General features: G+C 42.7%; 3 protein-coding genes across 2 annotated transcripts in view; 1 reads left to right on the plus strand and 2 right to left on the minus strand.

Moving 5' to 3' along the window:
- The window catches only part of LOC309693309 (hemicentin-2-like), a 1543010-nt gene that overhangs the window by 1261626 nt on the left and 257776 nt on the right, over positions 1–23608 (plus strand).
- Positions 1–23608, minus strand: part of LOC309693926 (nuclear factor 7, ovary-like) — a 318283-nt gene that overhangs the window by 8349 nt on the left and 286326 nt on the right. The window lies entirely within an intron of this gene.
- On the minus strand, positions 18685–22955 carry LOC309695802 (butyrophilin subfamily 1 member A1-like). The gene is made up of 3 exons (XM_082516694.1): positions 22241–22955; positions 21408–21737; positions 18685–19674 (listed from the first exon to the last, which is right to left on the minus strand). Exons 1-3 carry the CDS (start codon positions 22419–22421, stop codon positions 19643–19645), a joined length of 543 nt encoding a protein of 180 aa, XP_082372820.1. The 5' UTR covers positions 22422–22955; the 3' UTR covers positions 18685–19642.

The following is a 23608-nucleotide window of genomic DNA, read 5'->3' on the forward strand; positions in this document are numbered from 1 at the left end:
AGGGCAGTGAGCTCTAAAAGCCTCCCAGATGAAAACGTGCCCGATCGAGAGGTGATCTGCTGCTGATGGGTGACGAACCTACTCAGGTCTCCAGCTCTTATCAGAGGAGGCAGTGAAGACACCTGAACTTCAAGGCAGTCGGGCTGGGCGAGTCTGTGATTACATACTTTTATCTAAGTACAATCTGAGTATTTTACCTGTAAGTAATCTTACAGTATTATGTTATATTGTGAGTCCTTCTTACAGATCTTCCTAGGTTGAAAATTAAACAGTACTAAATGTAACAAGTAGACAGCAGCACTAAAGTCATCAGTTTAATGGACACAGAGGAAGCTTTTCAAAGGCTTAAGAAGAATAACATGATGCTAGAACATCACATTTTATAATATGACAGTAAAAATAACTCACAGAGATCATCTTCTATGTTTTCCTCCATAAGGGCGGCGAGCCTGGGTCCAGCTATTTGAGTGGTGTCTTGTTTTGGTGAAGCTTTTGAATTGCTTGGCCTTTGAGGCCTGCATGGAGCTCAGGCTGACACTAAGCACAGAAAAGGCCCACAGTGGGTGCACACACAGGATACAGATCTGTCAGGTCATGATCAACAACCACTGACCAAAGCCCACTGATCTCTGACCTCCCAGCCCATTCTTCCTTCAGTGGGCTGCTTTCAGTCATTATGCAAATGTTCTGTTTATAAGATTGAGGAAACCTGCAGTCAGCTGAGACTGAAGAAGTCACGTGGTGAGTGAAATAAATACAGAGGTGACCACCTCTGTATTTATTTCACTCACCACGTGATCCCATCTGCCTGGACTGTCTCTCTGATCTGTTTAAAGCTTTAAACAGTGAAATCAATAACCAACGTGTCCCAGCTGTGTCCCAATTCATTAAAAACTATCACAAAAAAGGAGGTAGACTTTAGAAACACTGAAATTTCTAAAGTCTCCACTAAATCAGGGTCAGATGTGTGTGAAGGTCCAAGACGTTTGCTGGATGTGAATTATCATGTGCAATGCTCCAGTTTGACCTCACGGGGGCAGTGTTGTTTTACACTCAGACTGCAGGACATAATAACAGTGTTGGAGTGTGAAAGTAAAGCAGCTTTTCTCTCAGTGTATGCAGAGGGATTTCTGATGACATCAAACTGTTTGTGTGTCTGTTGTCACAGCAGCAGCCATCAGTGACAGCAGCACACAAAAGCAACACAACAGCAAGTTCAGATACTCAGAGGAACAATTCATTTCAATGTCTGACCAGTTTGTAGTTTGTGTCTGAGTTCAGTTTAAAAAGTTTAAAATACTGATCACAAGTTTCAAACAAACAACATATAAGAACATAAGATGGAAACAAACACAGAGTGAAACAGAGTTTGTTTCCTTCCTGGTTTCCTGGTTTTCGTATGTTTGTCACACTTAAATGTTTCAGATCAAACACATTAAAATATTAAACAAAGAAAACACAAACTGAAGTTTGTAAATGAAGATGTTTGTTATTAAGGGAACAAATCCAAAGCTACATCATCCTGATCTGAAACATTTAATAAGTGTGACAAACATACAAAGAACAGGAAATCAGTTTGAGCAGCTGTAATCAAACTGTCAACCTTCACACGTTTTACTAAAACCTTTAATTCTCCACTAACATCACTTTGTATCCACGGTCACTCTAATGGACCCTAGAAAATAAGATAAAACACATTCAAAGACTATTTTGTGTTGAGAAGAAGTTTCTGGCTCTTATTCTATTTTCTAAAGGAGGCAAACAGCAAACAGGACTCTCCAGCTGCCCCGGAGCAGATTGTAATCATTGCTCTAGACGAGCTTCATCATGTTGCAGACACACCTTCATGCTCAGGGCAGCCGTTACCTGTGTGCTCTAAGAGAAGCAGGAAGATTTAGGGTCAGATTTACTAACATGTGGAGCAGCAGCAGCCGCATCACAAAGTTTAGTATGTTATGTATTTGTAATTTTGAGTTTTATATCTCTTGGAGAGAGATATCTTTTGCATACTTATAAATGCACCATGTGGTAAGCTGTATACTGTGTCTACTGCTGTATTGACAATAAAGCTCTTGAGTCTTGAATGTGTATCTGTAAGAGTGTCACTGTCAGGAGACGTGTCTGTCATAGTTGCTGCTGGGAGGTTATTACTGGGAGGGAGATGTTATCAGAGTCATCAGAGCTTCATCGGCTCAGAGTCGTTATCGCAGCACCAAAACTTTGTCAGTGAACTGGAATGAGCTGGATCTGAAACAAAGGCAGCTGTTACTGTGTTAGATTCACGTCTGCATGTTGAAACGTCTTATTAAAAGTAAAGATGTGCACATACAGGCACGTGTCACAGTGACGCTGAGGATCCTCAGAGTCCTCTGCACAGTGCTCAGGGATTTCCTCATCTTTCATGTTGTCTGTCTGTTTGAATTCAAGCATCATCGTCAATAACTGAGCGTCTGACAGCCTCAAACAACCAGAGCCTGAAAAGAAAAAGCCTCTTTGGTGGAATTATGCTCATATTTAAAATTTCTGTCAGTTACTTTATTTTCTGAGGGTTTTTTGTTGTTCTTAAATTAGTTTTCAGAGCTATAAAGAGTTGAGTGCAGGGGTGTCAAACATAAGGCCCGGGGCCCAGAATCAGGCTGGCAAAGAGTCCAAATCGGCCCAATGGACGTTTTTGGAGAATGTGAAGGAGGAACGTCTCTGCCATGACCACTCATACAAAACCAAATGAATGAAGTAACAGAGAAATGACAGAAAGTTCCTGTTTTGTTTTTCAGTATTTACAGAAATTTTTAAAAAGATATTTCTTTGCATTAACAAAAACTTTTTTACAGATATTTAGATGAGCTGCATTCCTCTGATGAGGACTTATAGAAAATGTGCATAAGGACTCAGAGTGTGTGCAGAGAGTCGTCATGCACTTGATACCATGACAACAGGACGGCCCTGAGCCCTCAGACCCCCAAACACTGAATTCAAGCCACAGTACTCTCTGAAGACTGTGAAGCATGGCAGTGCAAGCATCATGATGGGGTCTGTTTCTCTTACTATGGTGTCGGGCCCACTTATCTCATATCAGGGATCAATTTGCTTATATCGAAATACTTGGAGAGGTCACGCTGCCTTATGCTGAAGAGGAAATGCCCATGAAATGGGTGTTTAAACATCACAACGACCCCAAACACACCAGTAAGTGAGCAGCATCTTGGTTCCAGACCAATAAAATTAGGGTCATGGAGTGGCCAGCAGAGTGCCCGGACCTTAATCCAATAGAAAACTTGTGACATCAAAAATGGTGTTTCTGAGGCAAAACCAAGAAACGCAGAGGAATTGTGGAAGGTTGTCAAATCCTCCTGGGCTGGTATATCTGTTTACAGCTGCCACAAGTTGGTCGACTCCATGCAGCACAGATGTGAAGCAGTTTTCAAAAACAGTGGTTATACATCTTAGTTTAGTGATTCACAGGAATGTTAAATCTTAACATTTTTTCAGTTTATTGAGTAAATATTTGAGTTTTTGATCACTGTTTTCTTCATAAATGTAGACAGACAGACTGATTTCACTCATTATCATTTTCTTTACAAACCAAACTTTTATTTCCAGAGATTTAAAAAAAACAAAGTTAAACACAACAGTGTTAAAAAGGGCACAGCCGAGCAAAACACCACAAGCACAAAAACAAGCTGTCTCCCAGTGGGCTGGGCTTGAGGAGGAAAAGTCACATGGGGCATCATCAGTTTCTTTCTGTCCTTGATCATGTTTTTCGTCGCGCTGGGTAACAGTGACTTCATGGAAAGTCAGTCTCAGCATTATTCAGCTTTGAATACTTTGCAGCCCTTTCAATTGTTTTCTTACGTTTTTCTCTCAGGTTTTGTTTTGTTGTGCTAAAACCCCTCTCATATTTTCTGCAGATCAGATTAATAAGAAGAGCAACAACAACAAGAAGCACAGCAGAAACTGACAGACCAACTATCAGTCGAACAGATCCATCCTCCTTCCCTCCATCCTCCTTCCCTTCATCCTTCCTTCCATCCTCCTTCCCTTCATCCTTCCTTCCATCCTCCTTCCCTCCATCCTCCTTCCCTTCATCCTTCCTTCCATCCTCCTTCCCTCCATCCTCCTTCCCTTCATCCTCCTTCCCTCCGTCCTTCTTCCCTTCGTCCTCCTTCCCTCCGTCCTCCTTCCCCCCATCCTTCTTCCCTTCATCCTCCTTCCCTCTGTCCTTCTTCCCTCCGTCCTCCTTCCCCCCATCCTCCTTCCCTCCATCCTTCTTCCCTTCGTCCTCCTTCCCCCCATCCTTCTTCCCTTCGTCCTCCTTCCCTCCGTCCGTCTTCCCCCCGTCCTTCTTCCCTCCATCCTCCTTCCCTCCGTCCTCCTTCCCTCCATCCTCCTTCCCCCCATCCTTCTTCCCTTCATCCTCCTTCCCTCCGTCCGTCTTCCCCCCGTCCTTCTTCCCTTCGTCCTCCTTCCCTCCGTCCTTCTTCCCTCCGTCCTCCTTCCCCCCATCCTCCTTCCCTCCGTCCTTCTTCCCTTCGTCCTCCTTCCCTTCGTCCTCCTTCCCTCCATCCTTCTTCCCTTCATCCTCTTTCCCTCCGTCCTTCTTCCCTCCGTCCTCCTTCCCCCCATCCTTCTTCCCTTCATCCTCCTTCCCTTCGTCCTCCTTCCCTTCATCCTCCTTCCCTCCGTCCGTCTTCCCCCCAACCTTCTTCCCTTCATCCTCCTTCCCTTCATCCTCCTTCCCTCCGTCCGTCTTCCCCCCAACCTTCTTCCCTTCATCCTCCTTCCCTCCGTCCTCCTTCCCTCCGTCCTCCTTCCCTCCGTCCTCCTTCCCTCCAGCCTCCTTCCCTCCATCCTCTGTGTGTCCTCCTGTGTGACCTGCAGGTGAGAAACAGGTGTGAGGTGTCAGCTGTCAGGTAGGTGATGAGTGGAGAACAGAACAGAATCTGTTTCCTCTTCTAGTTCAGGACAACAGATTAATACAAACTATTCACAATATGTATAAAGTGAGAAAATACTGGTGGATTTTTCTTAATTTAACAAAGGAAACGGATGATCTGACTAAATATGACTAAAACTGATCCAGCTGATCTTTATAATTTGCAGACTGAGAGTTCGTTAAAACATGTCTGAGACTTTTGGAAGGTCAAATCCTCGACTCTCTGAACCTGTGTTTGTTTATTATGAGGCTGAAACATCTGAACCTGTGATTCAGATTCAAGCTCTGTGGGAGTTTCCCCCCCAAGAGGGACAAAAGGACCCCCCTGATGATCAACGATGGTCGCTCACAGTGGACGTAGATGGCTTCTTTCACTCCTCTTTAAAACCATCTGTCCTCTCTGTCCAAAATGTGAACATTAGCATCCTCGAAAGAGTGTCCTTTATCCTGTGGAGGTGGCTCTTCTATGTCCATCAGAATGGTGGAATCAATAGGATCAACAGGTGCTCCATGACCCTCCTGGGGGACACTCCCATAGGGCTTAAAAATCTGGGAGATCCACCAGTTGCTCTTAGAACTGAAGAAGCTTCTCGGATTAAACGTTTTAAACAAACTTGAAGAGGTCCAGCTCCTTACAATAGTTTTTTACAGTTGTTACACAGACCAACTGTGTATTGTGGCTGTTATGTATTTGCTCTGGCAGGTAAGTTTATAGCACAAAGATAATGTGTTCATTTATCAGCAGTTTATCACAGCTGGTCACAGAGATACTGATGATTTCAGCATGAGAGGTTCAAAGCCACACTGTGATCAGTCTCAGGAGTTTGGAAACTGCTTACAGATCAGTAACTCTGCTCAGCTGGTCTCATTACAGCGAGAGGGCAGCCATGTTTTTAACACAGCTGCAGTAAAGATACAGTGGGGCAAAAAAGTATTTAGTCAGCCACCGATTGTGCAAGTTCCCCCACCTAAAATGATGACAGAGGTCAGTAATTTGCACCAGAGGTACACTTCAACTGTGAGAGACAGAATGTGAAAAAAAATCCATGAATCCACATGGTAGGATTTGTAAAGAATTTATTGGTAAATCAGGGTGGAAAATAAGTATTTGGTCAATAACAAAAATACAACTCAATACTTTGTAACATAACCTTTGTTGGCAATAACAGAGGTCAAACGTTTACTATAGGTCTTTACCAGGTTTGCACACACAGTAGCTGGTATTTTGGCCCATTCCTCCATGCAGATCTTCTCGAGAGCAGTGATGTTTTGGGGCTGTCGCCGAGCAACACGGACTTTCAACTCCCGCCACAGATTTTCTATGGGGTTGAGGTCTGGAGACTGGCTAGGCCACTCCAGGACTTTCAAATGCTTCTTACGGAGCCACTCCTTTGTTGCCCGGGTGGTGTGTTTTAGATCATTGTCATGTTGGAAGACCCAGCCTCGTTTCATCTTCAAAGTTCTCACTGATGGAAGGAGGTTTTGGCTCAAAATCTCACGATACATGGCCCCATTCATTCTGTCCTTAACACGGATCAGTCGTCCTGTCCCCTTGGCAGAAAAACAGCCCCATAGCATGATGTTTCCACCCCCATGCTTCACAGTAGGTATGGTGTTCTTGGGATGCAACTCAGTATTTGTCACGGGGTGGAAAGGGACAAGTTATTTAAGTTTTGCATGTTTTGTTGTGTTTTACCTTTTTAATATTTTAATATGAAGTGTATTTACTTAGTTTTTATATTGCATGTATTGGTCATGTTTTGTGCAGTGGTTATGTTGTTGCATGTTTTCGTTATACTGTCAGATTGTCCTGGAAAGACTCCGCCCCTACCTGATAGTAAACTGATCACACCTGCGAGAGATCCCAGAGAGGCCAATAAGAGGGCCTGGCAGACCAAAGGAAGCGGTTCGACCGAGAGGCAAGAGAGGACTGAAGCATGAAGGCAGCCATGAGTGTCACGGGAACCGACGAGAGCCTGGAGTGACACGGAGGCTTAGGAGATGGGGCCTGAGAGACCTGACGTGAGGCTTTAAGATAATTTACAGAGTGACATATAAGGCGGCTAGAGTTGGCTAATGGAGGACCAGCGCGCAGAGGCACCAGTGCGCACAGGACGGACAGCACCAGCGCACAGAGGACCAGCGCACAGGGCACCAGCGCAGAGAGTGACAGTACCAGCGGGGAGAGCGGAGACAGCACCAGCGGAAGGCACGGGACGGCTGTGTGGCTTTGCAGTTTTAAAGAAGCGGCGGGCGGAGTTGAGAGCTCTGCCCACCCGGGGTAAGTCTTCGACTTATCCCCTTTTATTGAATAAAAACTGCCGGAAGAATAGTGACTGCCGCTCCTCCCTTTCTCTAGCATATCAAGACGCTAATGCGGAAAGGAAGGAGAGGACTCCGCTGGGTTTCCCTTTTACTTCGCTGGATTTCTTAACTCCCTGGGACTTTTATGCTGTGGTGGATCCCACTGGACTTTTAATGTTGTGTTTTATTGATTTTTATTGTGTTATCCCTTGGCCAAGGTTGTTTTAATTTATCTTACACTTTTAACTATTTAAATATAATAAATTATATTTTAATTCTACAGTTTTTTAATCTTGTGCTTTCCCTTGGCGGCTCCACTGCTCTGTCCGTTTGGAGGAAGGTTTCCTTCCTTTAAAAAACGACACTGTGGAAATAAAATCAGCCTTTCCGCTCCGTTACATATTCTTCTTCCTCCAAACACGACGAGTTGAGTTTATACCAAAAAGTTCTACTTTGGTTTCATCTGACCACATGACATTCTCCCAATCCTCTGCTGTATCATCCATGTGCTCTCTGGCAAACTTCAGACCGGCCTGGACATGCACTGGCTTCAGCAGCGGAACACGTCTGGCACTGCGGGATTTGATTCCCTGCCGTTGTAGTGTGTTACTGATGGTGACCTTTGTTACTTTGGTCCCAGCTCTCTGCAGGTCATTCACCAGGTCCCCCCGTGTGGTTCTGGGATCTTTGCTCACCGTTCTCATGATCATTTTGACCCACGGGATGAGATCTTGCGTGGAGCCCCAGATCGAGGGAGATTATCAGTGGTCTTGTATGTCTTCCATTTTCTGATGATTGCTCCCACAGTTGATTTTTTCACACCAAGCTGCTTGCCTATTGTAGATTCACTCTTCCCAGTCTGGTGCAGGTCTACAATACTTTTCCTGGTGTCCTTCGAAAGCTCTTTGGTCTTGGCCATGGCGGAGTTTGGAGTCTGACTGTTTGAGGCTGTGGACAGGTGTCTTTTATACAGATGATGAGTTCAAACAGGTGCCATTCATACAGGTAACGAGTGGGGGACAGAAAAGCTTCTTACAGAAGACGTTACAGGTCTGTGAGAGCCAGAGATTTTCCATGTTTGAGGTGACCAAATACTTATTTTCCACCCTGATTTACGAATAAATTCTTTACAAATCCTACCATGTGGATTCATGGATTTTTTTTTTCACATTCTGTCTCTCACAGTTGAAGTGTACCTCTGGTGCAAATTACTGACCTCTGTCATCATTTTAAGTGGGGGAACTTGCACAATCGGTGGCTGACTAAATACTTTTTTGCCCCACTGTATAACATGCTGTGCTTCTGTCGGTGCTGTGCTATTGGACAGAAGTCCCTAATGTAAAGGTCTCCGAGGTCACTGCAGACTGTGCATCATCCAATGCTGAGGGCTAAAAGAGGAGACAGAGCTTTTGAAGCTTGAGATCTATGAATTTGGTGATTTGTTTTAAAAGCAGCTAAAAATATAATATTTTTAAGCTTGCTTTTGGGTAACTTTTTGTTCTAACATTTAACCATTTTTGTTATGATGTTTGTCCTCAAAGGTGCTACATTAAAAATGCTTTTCACTTACTTTACTATAATGCCATGATTTTCACCAGCATCTTAAATGTACAGCAGACATCAGTCTTACTGATAAAAGTCAGACCAGCAGGGGAACTAAATAACGCCTGATTTTCTTTTCCGGACACAATTTGTAGCTGCACCAGAATCCGCCGGAAACGCACCCTGCGCTGTAGTGTGTCTTCATCAAAACACAGCTGAGAAAACAAACAAACATGTTTTACTGGATGAAGAGCGGCAGCAGCGGCGGCCCCGAGCCGGTCGACAGCGTCGGTAACATGTCTAAGAGCGACATACTGAGAGGAATCGTCACCGAGAAAATGAGCACAGCCGCCCGCGAGATCTTAGCGGTGGTGGAGAGGACTGTAGCCGACTACGAGGAGGAGGCTGCGGGCTTCAGGCGAGAGATCGGCCGTCAGAGGAGACTGCTGGAGCTTCTGCAGCCTAACGTCTCTCTGGAGAAAAGAGGTGAGTGGACAAATAAAGCTGCTCGCAGCCACAAAAAGCTGATTTGTAAATTTAGAATTTGCCGAACTTCGTTTAAAAATCGCTGATTTTACGTTTACAAGCTGTTAAACATACAGATGTGTAATTACAATAAAATGTGAATGCAGGGAAAATAATATTAGCGTTATTTGCAATTCGGCATAAATCTCTCTCAGTTTAAATGTAGAGAAGAGCTGATGATTCATTTTTTTTGTTTTTGTTTTTTTTCCCTGAACTAGACCTTGAGGTGTATGAAGCCTCTACTTGAGGTAGAACCTTCAGCCTGGAGTGGTTATTCCATACATTTTTTAGTGCCATGACCTCAGACTTTGAGGGACTAATTAGAATTTCTGCTGCTTCAGGCTGTTCCAGTGAGATGGAGGTCGCCAACAGAAAACATCTGAGACCACCCAACTAAACTCTTCTTGAGCGTGCAATCTGATTTACTGCTTTTTATTATCCACGCTCTCATGGCTGTTGTACAGACTCTTAAAAGCATGTAGCAACAGGCCATATAACCCGTAACCACGCCCTTCTTCTCACAAGATATGCCACTGTGCGTAATGTAGTTATCCTTGAGAGCATAAGAATCTGGTCTAATTCTTATCCCAGATTGTCATTCTTTGTTTTGTTTTGTCTTTTTGGAATCTAGAGTTAATGTTTTCTTATTGGTTTACATAATAAAAACAATGATCAACAGGAAGGAGGGTCTTCGGAGCTGCAGTCAAACACCACAGTCACACAAAGCTGATATATTGATCAAATGTTCTTTTTGACCAAAAAACACAAAGTCCTACAGCCTGATGTGGAGAGGCATGAGGTGGAAGTCGTGCCTGAGGACAGAGAGGAGCAACAGCCCAAGCAACAGACAGGTACGTCTGAACAGTCTTACCATTAATTGTTTTTCTTTTTTTTTGGGGGGGGGTAGTTCAAGGCTTTTATAAAGAATATTGCAAAATGACACAGGCACCCCATAACATGGGTAACCCCATATATAGGTATATATCCAGAATACAACCAGTTGGCAACCAGATGAGTTCCGCTTATTGGCACAGACTGATTAAGATTAATTGCAACATGTTGGCAGTCTGTCCATGTTTGTAAGTTGGCCTCGAGTTATTTGCAAACATCACCAATTTGTCACCAGCAGTCGGTCAAAAGTCAGCCTGACTGTTTAGAAACAATTTGCCTCCTACTGTGTGTTAATAAGGAGGTTCAAAGTTTTTATTTTTTATCACCATGGCCTCATCTGGTCAGAATGCAAAGAAAACTGCTATCAATTAGTTGCCGTATATGTCGGTTTACTTTAGTGTAATCAGTAGTAACTTAAAGGAAGACACGCATGGACTGCTAAACTCTGAAAGAGAAAACAAGTCATTTAAGTTAATGACTTTAAGTCATTAACTTAAATAAAGATTTAAACTGAGAACTACAAATCAAACTCACCTAAGCTGCCGCTTGTGTGGGAGTGAAAAGAGGGCATGAAAGTGAGTGCAGTGCTTATATACTGTGCGCCAGGCGAGTTCAATTAATCAAATTATTACTAAAGCAAACTGACTAAACCACATGTATTGTGTCTTTGTCGTTCATATGATTCAAATTAAAAACCATAACAAAAAGTGAATTCTGATGTATCCAGGTGTGAAGGACACTGAGAGCCTGGCCCTGCTTTGGTACGACGACATTGATGACGATGAAGAGGAGCAGGAGTTGGTGCAACCAACAAGTTCCCGACAAAAACGAGAAGATCTAAAGGACCCAGATTATAAAATGCCGTCAAGGTTAGAAAAAACACCACTTTAAGGAACAACAAACTGTAGAGGTTTGTGATATGGCCAACAATATGTGGATGGTCCCCAAGTTTATTTGCATTTGCTTTATAGTCTTTTATGACACTGACTTAGTTCCTGCATTTTCGCCAGAGTTCCGACTATCAGGAAGAAGCCCGGCAGACCTCGCATCAGTGACATAAAGAACCATATAGATCTCAGAGTCCGCATCCTGGAGGACTCTCACACCAATGTGCTCTCTAAGACGGGTATGAAATGAAATGTTAGTCATTAAGGTTTTGTATTTGTCTGTTATGTGGTACAGTGTTAGCCGTGCTATTAATACCATTTTTTCTTTGTTCCTAATTCAAAGCATTTTCCAATGCTTACAAAAATATTTAATTACATTATTTATCATCAGAAATAGTCAAAGACTGGCCAACTAATCACTTGAACTAATGAATACTAGGGCAAGGTTTGGTTTTACTGACTGCCTAAGGACTATTGATCTTAAGATGAATTTCTTCTGTTCCAGTATTCAAGAAGTTCCCAGCACACGACCTGAAGTGCCCTCTTGGTCTACAGGAAGCTGACTTCCTGGACCTGTTGAAGTCCACCTTTCCTCAGCTGGCAGATGATGAACCTTTTGACTTGTTCACAACTGACAGAAGCCGGAGGCTCCAGCCCCTGAAAGTGAAGATTGTGACTCCAGAGGAGATCCACATGTTTACTGGAAACTCTGCCCTCTACATCCGCCTGAAGGTAGACGCTGTACCTGTTTGTGCTGCTTTTGCCTCTGACATTGGTAGGATTTTGATAATTTTGCTTCTTTATACCACAATAACAGATTTAAAATGTAACAATCATGATGTGATTTAAATGTACACTTTAAGATTTTACAAAAATGTTAAAGAAATTTTAGCTATTTTACTCTCAGTTAACATAAGTGCTGATAATAATTTGGAAATGAACTCTTACAGACTAGTGAGGAGGGGGAGAAAGAGTTTCCCGCTTCACCAACAAACGATGACTGTCCATCCAGCGATGCTGACATAACAAAAAACAATGAAGCTGAACTCCAGTCAAGGTAAAAATAAAAACGGGTATAAGGATTTGTGTGCTCTTGATTGACCAACGATGTCAAAAACAAGACTCTAGAATGTTGATGTAAATCTAGACGCTGGATTGTGATAATTCAATGAAAAACATGAAATTTAAAAAATTACTGAGGGAACAAATTCTGATCTAACGAATACCAAACCCAAAATTCTGTGGTTCAAGTTCTCTAATGGATAAGTTTGTTGTTTTTAGTTATTGCAAGTAGACGAAACCTATGGCTTTTATTTACAGACGCTCAGTACTTAAAAACTTAACTTTAACCGTTTTGTTCCACAGCAGCTCTGATCAGCATACAGACAGTCCCAGTGTGGACATGCTGGCCAGCAGCACATCACAAAAGCAAGACCTGCCAACAGATGAAGAGGCCTGTGAGAGGGAAGTGGACAGCAAAGATGAACACAAAGCCTTGGCTGTAGACAAATGCTTTAAACCTGTTTCTGAGCTCCAGGTGACAAAAAAGATGAAGAAACAAGTGCGCAAAAGTGACATGAAGGAGATAGAGAAGAGTAAAATAGCCTGTAAAGTGTGTGGAGTGTGGTACTTGAACCTGGGCAGCTTGATCAAACACACCTGGAGTCACCTGGAGGAGCCACAGGGTGGTTGTGGAGTTTGTGGAGAGCAGTTTGAATCTGTGGATGAGTTAAAGAGACATATCAGAATTCACCAGAAAACTCACGACTGCTCATATTGTGGGAAATCTTTCTTCTCCATCGTTGGTCTTAACAGCCACATTTCTCTGCACACAGGAGACAGGCCATTCAAATGTAAGATTTGCAGCAAAACCTTTGCTTACATGTCTGGTCTGAATGTTCACCATTGGGTCCATGTGGAAGAGAAACCACACAAATGTGACATTTGCCCAAAATCCTTTGGTTTGAAGGCGCAGCTCCAAGCTCACAGCAAGACACACACCAGCAAAGACAGATACGTCTGCAATATCTGTGGAAAGTCTGTCTGTGACCTTCGATCTTTGACCCGCCACAAGTTCACTCACTCTGGAGAGCGGCCGTATGGCTGCCAAATCTGCGGGAAGCGTTTCAAACTTTCCAGCATCCTGAAGTCCCACGAGAAGATCCACATGGCCAGGGAGCGACCTTTTCTCTGCCATGTCTGCTGCAAATCCTTCCTGTCAAACTGCAGCCTGATGACTCACATGAAGACGCACAGCAGCGAGAGGCCGCACGTCTGCGGCGTGTGCAGCAAAGGCTTCGTGTCCAACGGCGAACTCAAGGGTCACATGCGAGTGCACACTGGTGAGGCACCGTACGGCTGTTCTGAGTGCGGCCGTTTCTTCAAACGCAAGACTTACCTGACCAACCACATCAGGAGCCACTTGGGCATCAAACGGTTTGTGTGCGCGATCTGTGGGAAGGCGTGCTCTCGCCAGGAACACCTGAGGGTCCACATGAGGACCCACAACGGAGAGAGACCGTACCAGTGCACCATCTGCGAAAAAGCCTTCACCCAGAGCCACTGTCTGAAAACGCACATGAAGAGCCACCAGGTGGAGGAAAACTCTGTCCCCAGTCCATCCACAACCTAAACGACACTGAAAACAACAACTTTTTTTTTTTTATCATAATATACTTACAGATACAGTTTGTTTTTTTGTTTTTTAATCTGTGAACTTTATATTTCATTTTTTTAAACTGGAAAAAGTGTTGTGGATTTTTTTTTCTTCTTTTTATAACTTTTTGTGCTAAAACACGTGGTTCTTAGATCATCATGTCACTTACAGCAAACATGTAGTCTGGTGATCAACAGTTCTACTAAATCGTTATTTGTTTGGGCATCAAGACCTAAGTTACTGAAGGACTCCGCAGTTGTTTTAAAGGAAAACGCACCTTTGAGTGTTGAAATGCCAGTGTACTCAGAGGCGGGGTTTTGAAAGTAGCCAATCCGAGAGCGTTGTTCATCTCTCTTAATTGCATCTCCAGCAGATGCAGTCCAGCGTTCCCACATCATACATGTAGCTATCTCGAGTGTTTTTCATTTTGTTCTTAAAGTCCTGCATCCCCAGATTTATATATTCAGGGTTTAAACTATAAAATCATTTTGTTTTACCACATCCAAAATTCAAGGTTTTTCAAAATTCACGGGTGCTCTTGGACCATAACCCCCCATCAATTTCAGGGCTCAAATGTACACTTTAGATCAGCATATAATTGTAAAAGTGGGCAGTCAGAATAACAAAAACCAGTAAAAAGCTTTAAAAAAAGCCAAACATCTGCTGCCACCCAGAACTCCTCTGTATTCATACAGCGTCTTTCATCACAGCAGCCCTAACAGCATTACCTGCTGCGGTGCTTGTATCTACTAGGGCAGGAAGTGGAGGTGCTTTCCACCACAACGAGTCTCAAAATCATTTATGTTTGTGAGCTACAGTTTGACTGTAGCTGTTCCTTACCACTAAACTATAGGGAGTGCAGAATTATTAGGCAAGTTGTATTTTTGAGGAATAATTTTATTATTGAACAACAACCATGTTCTCAATGAACCCAAAAAACTCATTAATATCAAAGCTGAATGTTTTTGGAAGTAGTTTTTAGTTTGTTGTTAGTTTTAGCTATTTTAGGGGGATATCTGTGGGTGCAGGTGACTATTACTGTGCAGAATTATTAGGCAACTTAACAAAAACAAATATATACCCATTTCAATTATTTATTTTTACCAGTGAAACCAATATAACATCTCCACATTCACAAATATACATTTCTGACATTCAAAAACAAAACAAAAACAAATCAGCGACCAATATAGCCACCTTTCTTTGCAAGGACACTCAAAAGCCTGCCATCCATGGATTCTGTCAGTGTTTTGATCTGTTCACCATCAACATTGCGTGCAGCAGCAACCACAGCCTCCCAGACACTGTTCAGAGAGGTGTACTGTTTTCCCTCCTTGTAAATCTCACATTTGATGATGGACCACAGGTTCTCAATGGGGTTCAGATCAGGTGAACAAGGAGGCCATGTCATTAGTTTTTCTTCTTTTATACCCTTTCTTGCCAGCCACGCTGTGGCGTACTTGGACACGTGTGATGGAGCATTGTCCTGCATGAAAATCATGTTTTTCTTGAAGGATGCAGACTTCTTCCTGTACCACTGCTTGAAGAAGGTGTCTTCCAGAAACTGGCAGTAGGACTGGGAGTTGAGCTTGACTCCATCCTCAACCCGAAAAGGCCCCACAAGCTCATCTTTGATGATACCAGCCCAAACCAGTACTCCACCTCCACCTTGCTGGCGTCTGAGTCGGACTGGAGCTCTCTGCCCTTTACCAATCCAGCCACGGGCCCATCCATCTGGCCCATCAAGACTCACTCTCATTTCATCAGTCCATAAAACCTTAGAAAAACCAGTCTTGAGATATTTCTTGGCCCAGTCTTGACGTTTCAGCTTGTGTCTTGTTCAGTGGTGGTCGTCTTTCAGCCTTTCTTACCTTGGCCATGTCTCTGAGTATTGCACACCTTGTGCTTTTGGGCAATCCAGTGATGTTGCAGCTCTGAAATATGGCCAAACTGGTGGCATGTGGCATCTTGGCAGCTGCACGCTTGACTTTTCTCAGTTCATGTGCAGTTATTTTGCGCCTTGGTTTTTCCACACGCTTCTTGCGACCCTGTTGACTATTTTGAATGAAACGCTTGATTGTTCGATGATCACGCTTCAGAAGCTTTGCAATTTTGAGACTGCTGCATCCCTCTGCAAGATATCTCACTATTTTTGACTTTTCTGAGCCTGTCAAGTCCTTCTTTTGACCCATTTTGCCAAAGGAAAGGACGTTGCCTAATAATTATGCACACCTGATATAGGGTGTTGATGTCATTAGACCACACCCCTTCTCATTACAGAGATGCACATCACCTAATATGCTTAATTGGTAGTAGGCTTTGGAGCCTATACAGCTTGGAGTAAGACAACATGCATGAAGAGGATGATGTGGACAAAATACTCATTTGCCTAATATACTCAACAAAAATATAAACGCAACACTTTTGTTTTTGCTCCCATTCCCCATGGGATGGACGTAGAGACCTAAAATTCATCCCAGATACACAATATAACCATCCCTCCCAAACAGTGGTCACAAATCAGTCCAAATGTGTGGTAGTGGGCACATCTGCCATATTGAGATAATCCATCCCACCTCACAGGTGTGCCACATCAGGATGCTGATCTGACATCATGAGTAGTGCACAGGTGTACCTCAGACTGCCCACAACAAAAGGCCACCCTGGAATGTGCAGTTTTGTCTCACAGCAAAATGCCACAGATGCCACAAGCAATGAGGGAGCGTGCAATTGGCATGCTGACAGCAGGAATGTCAACCAGATCTGTCGCCCGTGCATTGAATGTTCATTTCTCAACCATAAGCCGTCTCCACAGGCGTTTCAGAGAATATGGCAGCACATCCAACCGGCCTCACAACCGCAGACCTCGTGTAACCACACCAGCCCAGGACCTCCACATCCAGCAGGTTCACCTCCAAGATCGTCTGAGACCAGCCACCCAGACAGCTGCTGGAACAATTGGTTTACACAACCAAACAATTTCTGCACAAACTGTCAGAAACCGTCTCAGGGACGCTCAACTGCATGCCCGTCGTCCTCATCGGGGTCTTGACCTGACTCCAGCTCGTCGCCGTAACAGACTTGTGTGGGCAAATGCTCACATTCGATGGCGTCTGGCACGTTGGAGAGGTGTGCGCTTCACGGATGAATCATGGTTCACATTGTTCAGGGCAGATGGCAGCCGAGAATGTCCCAGTTCTTGCATGGCCAGCATACTCACCGGACATGTCACCCATTGAGCATGTTCGGGATGTGCTTGACCGGCGTATACGACAGCGTGTACCAGTTCCCACGAATATCCAACAACCTCGCACAGCTATTGAAGTGGAGTGGACCAACATTCCACAGGCCACAATTGACAATCTGATAGAATCTGATAGATAGAGTGGGCACCAGGCAGGGATGCCCACTCTCCCCTTCACTTTTTGCAATTTTTATCGAACCTCTAGCAGCAGCATTTAGACAGGCCACAACAATTAAGGGCATAAAATGTAAGAACATAGAACATAAAATCAGTCTCTATGCGGATGATGTGTTGCTTTTTCTGCAAAACACACAAACCAACCTCTCTGAGGTAATTACTCTAATAAACTGGTTTTCAAGAGTTTCAGATTATTCAATTAACTGGCCAAAATCTACAGTTCTCCCCATTAACTGCTTCTTCCATAATTCTTCCTCTGCCCCACAGCAATCAGGAAATATTAAATATTTAGGTATTAATGTTTCTCCTAAGCTTTCAGACTTAACTAAATTAAATCACATCCCACTTCTAAAGAAAGTAGAAGGCGATCTGACTAGATGGAAATCTTTACTCATATCACTCATGGGAAGGGTCGCCACTATAAAAATGATGATCTTGCCAAAAATAAATTACTTATTTTTGATGATCCCTAACAAACCATCACAAGATTGGTTCAGATCTCTAGATTCATATATTTCCAAATTCCTTTGGAAAGATAAACCCCCGCGTATCAGCTTAAAAACGCTACAAAGAACCAAGGATAGAGGAGGATTAGATCTGCCTAATTTTCACCAATACTTCTTAGCCAACAGGCTTCAGTTCATCTCAGAATGGTCAAAACATACCTTCCTAGATGAGCCCTGGCTAGATGTTGAACAGGCACTATGCAAGGATCTAGAGATTTCAGACCTACCATTTATTAGCTCAAACATCAAAAGACATGAATGTTTTAAAAGTATCAACATCAGCTCCTCTCTGACAGCATGGTGGGAGTTTCTAAAAATAACGGAGTCTTCACTAATCCCATGCAAACGTACTCCTATCTGGAATAACCCTGACATATTACAAAACAATAATATGATTAACTTCCCAGAATGGAGTTGTAAAGGAATTAAATACTTAGAACATATATTGGAGGGAACAGAATTGATCCCATTTGACAGACTAGTTGCACAATATGGGATCAACAAGAAAATTTTTTTAGAATATCAACAAATTAAATCCATTATAAAAAAGAAATTTAACCTCAGTCAAGTTGAATTACAAACACCACCAAGTGCGGCACAATTCACTGATTGTCATTGTCTTTAAAAAACAAACTCTTATAAGGCACACATGAACTGAGAAAAACCCCACAAACACCAAGAGGACGTTTCAAGAAGGCCACAGAGAGAAGAGTACAGAAGTGGAGCAGTTCAGTGATGTAGGTGGAGGCGTCACACCATCAGGCCATGAAAGTATGAACCATGATTTGAACCTGAAACAGTGCAGAAGCTCTAACAGTGGAGAGATGTTTGGAGTTAAAGCTTTGGTCAGACCAGAGATCAGAGCATCAGTTCATCACACTGTCCTCACTGCTGTAATATTAATGCCACACTGTTGTTCTTTCATGTGCTGATGTGATGCACTCATGTTTACATGTTAGTGTTACTGACCATTAAGTTCTGTAGGAACCACACATTAACACACAGCATACAGGGATAAATAAAAAACACCCGTTGATGTCTTTGGACTGTGGGAGGAAGTCAGAGACCCAGAATCCACTTCAGGAGATACATGTATGACCTTTGTTCCTCATGCGCTCCATGTGTTACTTTACTAATTCACAGTCTGTTTCTGTGGGCAACAGGATGACTTCACTGCTTCACTGCTGTCTCATTACAAATCCACACAAACATGATGTGTATATTTATACATTATGAGTGGCAATTTTCCCTAAAATCACAATGTTTCTAACTTGAGCCAAACTGGTGGATCTGAAAATCCATCTAAACAAATGAGTCAAACTTCACCCAAAAGAGCATCAGTGTACAAAAGTTTGCATCATCTATACAACAGTATAAATGTGAAAATATGTTTCATATTTTTGAGTCTTATGGGTCTGTTTATGAAAAGTAATCAGGTCTCAACCCAGCAAAGTTGTTCAGGATGTTTTGCTGGTGTCAAAGGTCAAAGCAGTTTAAATCTGACCTGAACAGTGTGTCATGTTAAAGAAAAGTTGAAGAGGTTGTCAAACTTCTCAGTGCAGGATCAGAGAGAGACGTTAACAGTTTGTACAATCTGTTAAATTGGGTAAGATTGGTTTACGAACTAAAAACAATGTCAGCCAAAGAGATGATTTTTATACAAAGTGTTTTCCAGTGGACTGTACTTAAAGAAGAAAAAGTCACATGAAGCTAATAAACAATCACACCAACATAAAATAGTTAATTTGTCTAACCTGAAGCTCCAACACTCACTGACTCTGAGATCAGAAATTCATGTGTGTTTGTAACACAGTTTGACTTTGTGTCAGTAAATCTCATGAACAAGATGAATAAGCTGTAGTTCAGAGTCACTGACAGCACAGACACACACTGTTGGTCCGAGTCTGAACATGATGATCATCAGAGTCGACTGCTGGATGTTCAGGAGAGTTTCTGTCTGTCCTCAGATCGTCCGACTCACAGTTCATCTCTGTCTCCTCCTGGCTGACCTGCAGGTGAGAAACAGCTGTGAGGTGTCCTCTTCTAGTTCAGGAGATTAGATGAAAAAATCATTCATAACATTTATAAAGTGAGAAAATGTTAATGTTGATTTTTCTGCTTTTTATTTAAAAACATGATCTGACCAAAACTGCAGTCTGGAATCTTGCTTTCACCATAAAAAAATCATATTTTTTTTCAAATACACAGGTCTAACAGCTGCTTCGGGGTCAGAGGTCATGTTGGGTTGATCCAGCTGTTTATAATTTGACCTGTTTGGCTGCAGACTGTGAGAGCTCATTAAAACATGTCTGAGACTTTTGGAAGGTCAAATCCTCGAGTCTCTGAAAACGTGTTTGTTTATTATGAGGCTGAAACATCTGAACCTGTGATTCAGTGACAACAGCTCTGTCACACCAAACACTGTGTACACAGTTTACTACTTTTATATACGAAGCACTTCAAACAGTGCAATATATCAATACCATGCAATATATAACACTATATACCAAACATCATACTTACAGTTTGATATAATTGTTCAAAACAACCAAACATCTAAAAAAAAACTGACTTTTTAGGTTTCTACACTAAATAAATATCCAAAAACATTTTGACTGGTTAAAATCACGTTTGCAGAAGATTTGGTGGTTTCCTGGTGTAGAGTTACTAGAGTTAGAATAGAGTTAATATTCCTTCTTTAATAATCCTTTGTTGTGCTCACTGCTTGTTTTATTCCTGTGTTTGATGATCAGAGTCTCTGTAAGTCATGAGTGTCGATGAACGATCAAATGAGAAACTCCAGGAAGTGCTGAGTGGACTGTGCCATGGGGGAAATATGATGTTGTTTATGTTTAATATTTATGCTGTTTAGCTTACATTTGAGTTATTCTGGATTTGATTAATTGACCTGTTAACATACACCAGGTCACCAGTGCATTACTTAAAGCTTTAGCAACATGCTAATTAAACATATGTTCAAGAAATAAAAAATATTAACTTCATCTGATCCAACATTCAGATTATTTTAAATGTGCGAGTCTGTAATCTCAGTGACTAACAGAGAACCTGAGTGTAAATGTGACCAGATGAAGTGTGAGGTTGTGAGAAAGTCTCTGACTGCATTCATAGATGTGTCCTTTCAGCTGCTCGCTCTGATCCAACCTTTGGTCTCTAAGGAGAGGCTTCAGGGAGACGTTTGCTACGTTGGACTGTAGGACCATCAGAAATGTGTGCAGTAACAAAACAGGCAGCACTGAAAGCAGCTCTAAGTGTTTGTGTTGTTCAATGATTTGTGCACAACAACAACAATGGGACCTCTCTCATCCATCAGTCACCATGTGGACATTTTTCTGACACACTTTGAAGCTGATGGACGTTTTGTGTCTGCACTAAGTACGTTTTCAGCAGCTATGGCACCGGCAGGATTCACTTTCACAGACTCACAACCACCAGCTCCACCCCTCCCCTCCCCCTCCAGATGTAGGCTTTAACATTGAGTTTCCCCACACATGTTTACAGACGAGTTAGAGAGCAAGAGAAGAAGAGACATAAATGTCTTTGTTTCTGCTCTAACCAAACAATGCTGCTCTACAACTCTAGACTACCAGCCACAAAGACAACAGCTGGAGAAACATCTGTCTACCTCTGACATCCACCAGCTCATCCATACAACAAACACACATCAACAACCAGGAAGCAGCTTCACCTCTGATCACACACACACTCAACTCTACTCACTCACCTGTAACAATCAGGTTGAGGCTGCTGATGGACTTCCATGAGCGAGTTTCTTCCATGAAGAAACGACACTCGTATGCTCCAGCGTCATGAACTGTCACATCCTTCAGAATCAAAGACACGTCTCCATCCTTCATCTGTCTGTCCTGCAGATCCACCCGGTTCTTAAAAGATGGATGCTGGTGTGTTGAATCAGGGAGACCATCCTGGTACAAAAGCACATAATCATCTCCCAGGTCAAATCTCTCCCACTTTATTACTCTAATGTTGTTGTTTGGAGCTCGACATGTCAGAGTGACGTCCTGTCCAGACTCAGCTGTGATGGTTTTCTGCTCTGAAAGAGGAAACAACACTTTGACATTTGAGTTTTTAGTCATGTTGGATTTAATGAACCTCTGAACATCCAGCAGGTCACCAGTGACCCACTGAGGGGGAATTTTAGCCTCATGCTAAACATGCAAAGTGTCAGAAACTACAAGATGTTAGCTTCCACAGAACAACAACATGTGCTGATAATAAGTGAACATAATGTGTGAGAGAAAGCAGCCTCTCATTATAAGACACTGAGAGTCTCTGCATGCTGCCTTTATGGAGCTACAGCTGTTTGTATACACTGAACAAGAAGCTTTGTAGCTGCATACTGACTCCTGACACTACAACACATCACACTGACACACACATTACACTTCTTTGTCTCTGTCACAGCTGGATTACAGATGTTAAGTGTCCACCCAGCCTGGTGTCTCCTTCACACACAGACAAACTGAATCCAGATGAAAATAATCCTCCTGTACTTCTTGTTATCTCAGAGAGAACCTCAGTTTAGTTCAATCTCACCTGCAGAGACGAAGACAAGGACAAACAGCAAAGTGCAGCAGAGCAGCGCAGTGCCAGCAGCCATCTCTGTGTCAGTATTTGTGCTGATCCGACTCTTAGTTTGTAATAAAGCTGAAAGTCTGCTTTGAAGAACAGATCTGACTTTCAGCAGCTCACTCTTACCCTGTAGTTTGTGGTTCATTTAAGAACCTTGGAAACCTTGGCTGTTTAGTTGAATCAACAGGTATTATCAGGCTGACGTCAGCATGATGTCATAAACACACGATAAAACATCAGAGTTTTAGTACAGCCTCTTGTTCTCTCCTGTAGTCTGAGTGTAGCCATTATAACAGTGAGACGGCACTGCCACCATGAGGTCAAACTGGAGCATTGCAGGTAATAATTCTCATCCTGAACACTGTTGGAACATCAGACCTCCTCACGCTTTGAACTCATTGTGATTCTAAATATTTCTAGTTTCACTTTGACCCCAACCCTAACCCTGAAATGGGCTGTACAGCTTTTATACTTTGACAATGACAAAATATTATTATCTTCTCCCAAATCCAACGTGGCAGTCTGCTGCGAATCCTCCCCGTCCACATCCGACCTCACCTGGTATCTGCTCCTCCTGGAATCAGAAACACATGGACACAAAAACACATCCTGCCTTGATTATCTAATGTTATCCTTCAGCTTATTCTAAGGCCCAGTTCAGGACGTCATGTTTGGACTTCCTGACCCAGAGACTTATAGAAAACAATTATCAGTGTATGTGTAAAAATCCTCTGCACTCTGCGTGTACCTGCAATATTTCAGATCCAGACAATATCGCTGAATGAATCTGTTAACTCTGAAAACACAGAGTCAACTCATTTATGAGCACATTTGCATTATGTATATATTCATTTAATAAAACAGCTTTATTTAATTATTTTTAGAAACAATTTATAATTTTGCCTTTCACACCTATTTTCCGTGTGAACAAAAGAACGTTCAGCTGTTATCAGGTTCCTCTCCTGTCTCGGTTGTGGAGTGTATGTAGAGGACCCACGAACAGACATAGGCAGAGAGATGGAACTTGAAACCAAAAGCGAGCCTTTATTTGGCTGGTGACAGGAGAACTAAGAAACCTATGAACAACTATGACATACTGTGATAATATGAGGGCACTATGACACACACTATGACTCTGTGACTATGAGGACATGGGGGTGGGAACACAGACGAAGCAACAATGAACAAAGGGAGACAGAAGACTTACATACACATATGAGGTGATGGGGAAGTGGAGGCACCTGGGAAAAAAGCTGACACAAATGGACATAATGACATCACATGGGGAAGAGTAAAACTAAACACATTGGCTGTGTCCAAATCAATGACTGT

This window comes from Aulonocara stuartgranti (assembly GCF_965226115.1).
Source record: "Aulonocara stuartgranti genome assembly, chromosome: 3".
NCBI classification, from domain to species: Eukaryota; Metazoa; Chordata; class Actinopteri; order Cichliformes; family Cichlidae; genus Aulonocara; species Aulonocara stuartgranti.